This window comes from Austrofundulus limnaeus, unplaced genomic scaffold (assembly GCF_001266775.1).
Source record: "Austrofundulus limnaeus strain Quisiro unplaced genomic scaffold, Austrofundulus_limnaeus-1.0 Scaffold11, whole genome shotgun sequence".
NCBI classification, from domain to species: Eukaryota; Metazoa; Chordata; class Actinopteri; order Cyprinodontiformes; family Rivulidae; genus Austrofundulus; species Austrofundulus limnaeus.
In genome coordinates this window covers 395,448-403,757 of record NW_013952413.1, presented here as the reverse complement: position 1 = coordinate 403,757, position 8,310 = coordinate 395,448, and the positions used below count along the sequence as shown (strand labels likewise).

The 8,310-nt window shown below is 40.8% G+C and overlaps 1 protein-coding gene across 1 annotated transcript in view; it reads right to left on the bottom strand.

Annotated features, from left to right (window-relative positions):
- The window catches only part of fgfrl1a (fibroblast growth factor receptor like 1a), a 59,785-nt gene extending 52,519 nt beyond the window's left edge, over nucleotides 1-7,266 (bottom strand). Inside the window, exons 1-4 of the mRNA XM_014001935.1 lie at nucleotides 7,255-7,266; nucleotides 6,937-7,070; nucleotides 2,922-2,995; nucleotides 1,462-1,734 (exon numbers count right to left, since the gene is read on the bottom strand). Of these exons, the coding sequence (XP_013857389.1) occupies nucleotides 1,462-1,734; nucleotides 2,922-2,995; nucleotides 6,937-7,070; nucleotides 7,255-7,266 (493 nt within the window). The remainder of the gene's footprint in view (nucleotides 1-1,461; nucleotides 1,735-2,921; nucleotides 2,996-6,936; nucleotides 7,071-7,254) is intronic.
- Nucleotides 7,267-8,310: the final 1,044 nt, after the last annotated feature.

Sequence of the window (8,310 nt, the reverse complement as noted above, 5' to 3'; positions counted from 1 at the left end):
TTCACTTTAGTCATTCTGTGGTGGTTAAATATTTTAAAAATAATTATACAAAGTTGCTGTTTCCTGTCATTTTTAATATTCCCTCTAATAATTCTCCAGCTGCGCTGACGCATCAAGCGCGCGCGCGCACACACACACACACCACAGCCCCTCTGCTGCTCGCCCCTCTGCGTTAGAGAGAGAGGGAAAAAAAGAACGAAACTTCCACACGTTGYTGTTTCGTGTCATTTTTAATATTCCCTTATTAATAAATCTGCCTGGTGATTAATCTTGTGGTCGCTCAAATTCTGTGCGCGGATCCGTTTCTGGTTTACCGGCGCAGCTTTTACAGTAGGTAGGTGATCTAATGTCAAAGGAAACCCACAGACCATTTACCTGCAAGTTTCACTATACCACGTGATACCGCCAAGCAGAGCGAGGACGAATGAGAGTTTGAGAAAAATTACACAGACAAATGCAAAAATGCCCTGACGGAGCAKTTTGTCAGGACTGATCCTTCCACTTTCTGGCTCCAGATGGTTCCTGATTCTGCTTTCCCAGGTCTGAAGCAAGTAACCTTACAGATCTTGACCATGTTTGGCTCCACTCACAACTGTGAAGCAGCTTTCTCCACAATGAACATAATAAAAAACAAATACCGTTCCAGGCTGACCAATGAGCACCTCCACACATGCATGAGAATGGCTCTGACTCCATTCAAGCCCAGGTTTAAAATTCTGGCAGGGCGAGCAAGAGCTCACTTCTCTCACTGAGCACAAAATAAATAAGGGACTGCATAAAAATGTTTTATTATTAAATGTGTTCAGATTTAAATTCTTTAAATATTTTTGAGAAAGTTCAGTCCAGGTGTTGAACACAAAAATGTAAATCAACCTTTTCCTCCATTTTTTATGACTGGTTAGTCACTTGTGAACATTTACAGTTGTCCTTTTGCCCAAGTTCTTATTTTGACATGTTATCCTACATTTGCTCAGTAAATGAGAACATCAGAAATCAGACGTACATGTTCAACTTTGTGCTTCGTGACAATAAATATTGTAAGTTTTTGAATAAGAGTGAATTCATTTCAATGCATGCAGATGTTGATACAACAATAGCTACACACAAACGCACACACATATATATCAGTCTGACATTTTGATCTTCCGGACCTTGGTCTCATAAAATGTTCTCTGACTGGACCTCGTTAAATTTTAATTGAATACGCCTGCACTAAAACAACACATTGTATACAAATATGGCCAAAAACATTTTTTCTTTTTTTATTTTGATTGTGAATAGAAATTTGAACCATACTGACTTTTTCATCTACATCTATTTCTTTAAATTGGTACTTTAATAATTTGCTGGTGATTACCATTAGGCATTTACTTTCTAAGCTCATGTAGATTTTAAACTCCTTTGATGCAGTTATTTTTAAATATCTGTGTTCTTGTTGCAGTTGTTTTACAAACCACTCACCTATGACGATCAGTGTGTAGTTGACGTTCACGCTACCGAACCCGTTGGTGGCTTTACAGATGTAAGTGCCCGCGTCTTCCGTCTCCACTTCCTTAATGCGCAGAGCGTTCTGTAACACCCTGAACCGCGTCCAGCCGCTGTGGATGTGGCGTCCATCTTTGGTCCACATCATCAGGGGAGGCGGGTCGCCCTCCACGGGGCACRGCAGCTTAGCGGTGCGACCCGCTCGGACGCTCTGACGGTGCGTCACCTTCTCCGACACCCTGGGGGGACCTTAGGGGTAAAAAGAAGAAAGGATATAAGCAAAACGCAGCTCGCCTGAATCAGGTCTGCAGGATTCATTATTGTTTGATTAACACGACTCCCAATTATTCTAAGAATTTAAAGAGGGGTGTTTATGTGTTTTCCAGACACATAGTTTAATTCTACTTTCAATTGTTATGAAAAAGTTGTATATATCAAAAATAAATTTGAATTTGCATCATCTAAATGCCTTGAAATTGGCTGTCTTTTTTAAAAAACCTCCTACCATTTCTGACACGCCCACTTCAGCACAGCTTCACAACAATGATTTAGCGGGGAGGGGTGCTCAGTGGGGCAGGAGCTCAGCTACAGACTGAGCTCCTGCCCCACTGGCCTCCTGCTCATCCAGGGAGGAGCTAGGTACAAATAGGCGGAGCTTTGTACCAGCAAACAWTCAGGCAGCTCCACGTGGCTTACCACATGAGATTCAAGGATTTCTCAAACATGCATGAATGAATCATGCATWCGTTTTTGATGAGGGGGATGACATTTTAACATGATTGCATTATGGGGGGTAAGAAAATATTGATACACTGAAATATTGCGATATTTCATTTCCCGATACTGTATCGATATTCTAAAGCTCTGTATCGATGTTTAATTCAGGTTTRAAAAGTCAATTTTCCTGCCAGCCGTTCATTTTTATGTTGTAGTTCAGCCTCTGACCACTAGTTGGCAGCAGTGAGCCAGCCATTACAGCAAAAAAAATAAATAAATAATCGCAATATATCGCAATATATCACCTTGCTTACAGTATCGCAATATATCGGGATATATCGTATCGTGACCCCTCTGTCATGATTTGTATCGTATCGCCAAATTCTTGCCAATACACAGCCCTATTGCATTATAGCCAATACCTTTAATAGAAGTATTTTGGTTAGTTTCTTGTATTCATTTTGCCTTTYATGTAAAAAGCTTTTTTAGCTTTGAAGAGAACCTGAAGCACAAAGTACAACAGGGACCAACGGGGAAAAAAATCTGATATGCTTAGCTTGTAGAATCATTTCAGGAAAACAGAACATGAAAGAAAATGGTTTAACCCACACAGAATTCATTTATCTTTTTTTATTATTTATAGTAAATAAGCCTTGAGGTCACAACTAAACCACTGACATTTTAACACAGGACAGGCTTCCTCTCGGAGTGAAACCCACCCCGAGCAGTGGGTTTATTACTGACGCAGATAACAAAGTCAGGCGTGACATTGACCGCTCGGTAGCCAGACAAACTGTGAAACAGCACACTAGAAAAACAAAGGGGGGTGGAAAAAGTAGAATGATTGAAGTGGAAAGGTGGGAGTAAACGATGGAGCGAGGGAAAAGGGATGAGGGGCAGGGGAAAAGAAAAGCTGTAGAGGAAGTAACGTAACAAGCAAAGAGGAAATGAAAGGGAATAAGGGAGCAAGTGAAGGAGGTAAATGACAAACAGGGAAAACAAAGGATGGAAACTGAAGGAGTTAACAAGGTTCAGTGCTTACTCCTGTACTGTCATGTATTTTAGGTTAAAACAATACTTTGCCAACATTGAAGGAAAAACACATAATGGGTCACAATGTGGCAAACAATGTTGTAGCAACAAAAAGGCAAGTGAGGGAAGTTCTCCACAAAACAACTGACCTTAGGTCATGTCCCAGGGCTTCATGACCTGCTGGACATGACCTGATACAGACCTGACATTTTGAAAGGACAAAAGCATTGTTTAACTTGAACATGCATGAGAGAGCCAAGCAGAAAACATTAAACACAGTCTGGGAAAAAGGTTAAACTAAATGCTGTAAAATACAGATTTATATTATTTCATAAAAGACTTATGTATTTTCTAAAAGTAGGGCTGGGGACACAGCAATCTAGATCTCAACATTTTCTACTTTTGAAGCTGATTCTACTGTTTTTGTGCAACTTTGTATGGTTACAGGAACTTCTAAGTGATGTTTCTAAATGCTGTTCTTTAGAGAAATCATAAAAAAGTTGGAGCAGTGATGGATACGTTTAGGTAAAATGTGTAAAAAACAAATTAAACACTCCGACTCACTTACAGGCCTCCTCTTTTTTCACTCTGATCTCAGTTTTAGGCGAAGGAATGTGTTCATTCAGCTTAACAGTTTCCTCAGTTAGAGCGCGTTCCTTTTCTCACCAAATACAATTTATTTTTTGTTTTTCTCCGTTAGTCCTGTTGGTTTCTTTCTCAGTTCATTCAGGTTCCCCTTTTTCCATCCTTTACCTGTTTTGCCCACGTTTACGACTCCTTTAATGTTACTATGTCTTTCCATTCATTTTTTTCTTTTCTTTTGCCAGCAGATTGAAACCACATTCAGCTGAATTCCTACTACTCCCCTGCTGCATCTTTTTTTTCCTTGCTTTTGGCTCCTCTCCTCCGCTCCCTATCATTGCTTCTTTGCCTTGTCATCACTCATTTTCCCTCCTTCTGCATTTTGGGCTCACTTGTACTCTTTCGTCACTCTCATTCACACCATCCTCCGTGTCCGCAGCGGAGCCTCTTCCTTTTTCTCGAGAGTGATTTACCAGCCTCCTCCAGCTTCCCCCGGTCTCTTCCCCAGAGACCACAGGAGTAGGACCTTTAACTGAACCGCTCAGATTTTGACAGTCGGCCTCCTCCGATATATCTTCCTCTTTTACCTCCCAGCTCTTCTCCTTCCAAATTTCTCTCCACAGTTATGGGAACACAGTGTTTCCTGTCTTCAGACTATAGATCCATGCTTGACATGCAAGTCTTGACGTCTGTTTCTTCGTGGTGAAATTAAAGCAAGAGAAAATAAATTTGTGTCTTCTCTTTTATGAAGCATGGGGATGAGTGTTTACTCACTCAACAGTAAACATGTGTGCAGAAAGACAGTTTATGCACATTTTCTACCACTGATTAATAGTCGGGTCACAGAGGTCCAGACGAGAAACCCAGACATCCCTCTCCCCAGGGACCCTCTCCAGAGCACAGACTAATTATTGCAAAATATCATGTCATCCTAAAGGTTCACATAATRTTCTTTATATTTCCACCAGTTATCCAAGATATATTTATTATACTTAACATTACTTAAGCCTGGTTCACACAGAGAGATATTTGTACCAACATTTGGCCCGACTTGGTCTTTCCAACAGTCAGGATGCTCTGATTATGTTGTTGGCTCTAAAAATAATTTTAAGAGATATTCCTGCTGTGTGTKTKKKGTKWWAAGWGWKMTMKWSKYSTCKSRRRRGSGYSTSKRSASMKCYSMKMTCWMAWMKSGGRKATWYWMRWSWMRWSWYWTWWAAMAMAWSYSSYKKKSKYYWCAYATWYWCAYATWWYAWMWMKARRARAAAMAMAAMASRRKAWRARAAAAAAAAMCAATAAAAAAGTGGAAATAGTCAACACTCAGGCTGAATTAACCCTGGAAAACAGATTAAAAACAYCAACAGTTGAGGCCCATCTAATGTCAAGTGGCAGCTGTTTCCACAGTWTAGGAGCCACAACTGAAAAGGCCCGATCACCTCTGTGGACCAGTCTGGACCGCGGAACAACCAAAAAGCAAATAGTCGTGTAGGTCATCAATAAAATTTTAAAATCAWGTCTAAAACAAACAGGGAGTCAATGAAGCACCGGGGAGATATGATCACGCTTTTTTTTTGTTCGTGTTAAAAGTAGAGCTGCAGTGTTTTGAACTAACTTCAGTCATGAGAGAGCGGCCTGACTAACACTGGCCGTGTCTCCATCCAATTTTAATTCAAAYTTTGAGCAAATTTTTAAAATTTTGCAAAAAGGAAAAMAATGAAATGCGAWTCAGAYGTGTTTCCATCAASTGKYTKRARSMAWTWMSKYMRRMSSMWKSSKKKWRKWAAACAGGAAGTAAAAGTCGCTAACTCGCAGKGTCCATACATCTCAGGACAATGGAGAGAAGTTATCAGGAACGTGTTGCTACTATCAGGAAAGTTATAACTATTCTGTTATCAACTACTTCTGGCAATGTTACATGCTGTCTGGAGAYGTAGAAAAAGAAATTCAGTTWTCTTCAYATTACGGAATAACTGAGAATACACCGACAGCAGGAGGAGGGTCCTGCTGCCAGTCGCGACTACAGTCGCTCTGGTACTGGGACCAGCGGGAATAGCGGACCAACCATGTGAGGTAAATGTTCGCTACGTCAGACTTTATTCAGCAAATGTGTCCCCATCTCTCCTTTTGCGCCTTAACTCTGTTTTGAAAAACCCAAAAACCACCTCAAGCGAGCGTATCAACTTTTATGCGAATTAGAGGAAGTTTTTTTTTTCGAATTATGCTCTTTCCATTCACCTTTTCTTTGAAAGGTAAAAATGATTTAACTTTAGATAAAAGTCTCAGTTTAAACAGACCTAAATAGACTCAGTGCGGCTGTGGCAGAGTGGTTAGGGGAGTCGTCTTGGTCCAATCCCCCGCCCAGCTGTCTCAGTTGTGTCCTTGGGCAAGACACTTCACCCCTAATGCCTCTGATGTGTGTATGAATGTGATTGGCACTGATTGGTCTCCATAGATGACTGTATATGTTAGCTTTGTAGAGACCTAATAAAGTGCTGTGTGAATGGGTAAATGGGGACACAGATTGTRGTGTGAWGAGATTTGAGTATCCTGGATGGATAGAAAGGCGCTATATAAGTACAGTCCATTTATAATTTAAAAAAAGAACTCTTTCCCACTGAACTTATCTGTTTCTCAAAGGCAAAATTTGAATCGAAGATCACCCCCAAATTTCTGACAAAAAAATTTAACAAATGGCTCTATGGTCCCACGATCTATGGGAGAAGAACTGTGATTAATGATGGGTCCAAAAATAACTTCAGTTTTATTGTGGTTGAAATTTAAAAAGTTAGAAGCCATCCAAGACTTTACCTCAGATGCAAACAGTGGTTTTAATGAAGAAAAATTACTGTGCTGTAATTGAAAATATTCAACATGTTGGATCATCTTAGCCCAGTATCCCAGTRTATTTGGTGTTCTGAGGACAAACRAGCTTGCAGCCTGTTGAAATGTGTAGCCAATCAGAAATTGAGGTTAYGGAAACACAGAGGGGAATCCAAAATGCTGAAGACAAAACCAACTGCCATGGTGCACCAGAGGGCCCAATGGACRTCTGAGACCTTTTTAAAGTCTTTTTCTAAGTTAAAAATAGTCCACAAACGATCGCCACTGGTTTTTCCTCACCTGCCATGTTTATAAACTCTGAACTCAGGTTTGATCTCGAGAGGTCTCCTGTATGGTTCCTGTATGATGTTCAACCATTCGTGAGTGAAATCTGTTTGTGTGTTGTCTTTTGTCRTGTGGCTGTACACCACACTCTGTAGGACCAAACCTGTTACATCTAYGAGTTTTTAATCACCGTGTGTGTTCCCTCAGTCTTTGAAAATCAGCTGACAATTTTAAAATCTTGCCGCGTGAACCRGGCCTTAYAACGTGCTCTCTTGATTTCCTTTCCCCTCCATGACGGACTATCCTTCACAATTTAAAGCATCTTAAAAATACCTGCGTCCCCATAGTTACGCTCACATACACGGTCCTTTCTTCTTRCTTTACACAGCAGTGAAACAGTTTTAACGCGAGCGTCTGGTTTTCTGCAGCCTGACAACAGGAAAATATAGCTCACGGACCGACACTCCTCCAGCAGGGACTGAAACTTCCCRCTCAGAGCTGCACGACCTCTGCTAGGACTGAAAAAGACAATCTGAAGGTCAAATTCAAAAGGAAGTCACTTCATACAGTCTGTTCTTTCAGCAGTTACTCCCAACGCAACTGAGAATACGCTGGGCACATTCCAAACATTGTGACGGGTTCGATTTTATTTGGAACTTTCTCATGCACAGCAGCCCTGTCATTCTCCGCTTTTATTCATCCACATAAAATCAGTTAATAAAGCTTGGATTTATTTGTCTTGTTGGGTGGTACAGAAGTGTTTAGAAACAACAGAAACCCTGAGACAACTGGGTGGTAAAACCAGCTTTGACTTTGCTGACCTTTGGGAACTTTTTCCCAACGTGCAAACTATTCTTGTTGTAATAGGCATCAACCCACGAAAAGTAAATGGCATTATGTTTTACACTCAAGTGAAGTACGAAAGATCATCTTCTCGCTCAAGGCAACACAAAGTTTTTACATCCTAACAACTAGAAGCACTCGGAGAGTTCAAACCTCSGCCAAGACCAATTTCCCCCATCCTGTAATAGAGTTAATGCGCAAAAGCAGAGATGGAAACACATTTGCCGAATAAGTTCTGACGTAGCAAACATTTAAGCAGGCAGTATGCACGGGATTTCTTCTCGGTGGAGTCCAATGTGAAAAAAAAGTCAGACTCGTCACCCGACATTATTCATCGTCAAACTGGTGTCGGATTAAGCTGCTAAGTTTTCATCAGTCACATTTCACCATGTAAAACGTCTGTTTTATCCCCTTGTATGAGTTTGTAATGGTTTGACTCTCTTTATAAAGTGCTTCTTGGCTCCTCCCGTCTCCAAACTTTGAGGCCCGGCAGCTCACTGTTTACAAGCCTAGTAGCGAGAAACTGTTTTGATTGGTAGTTTCGGA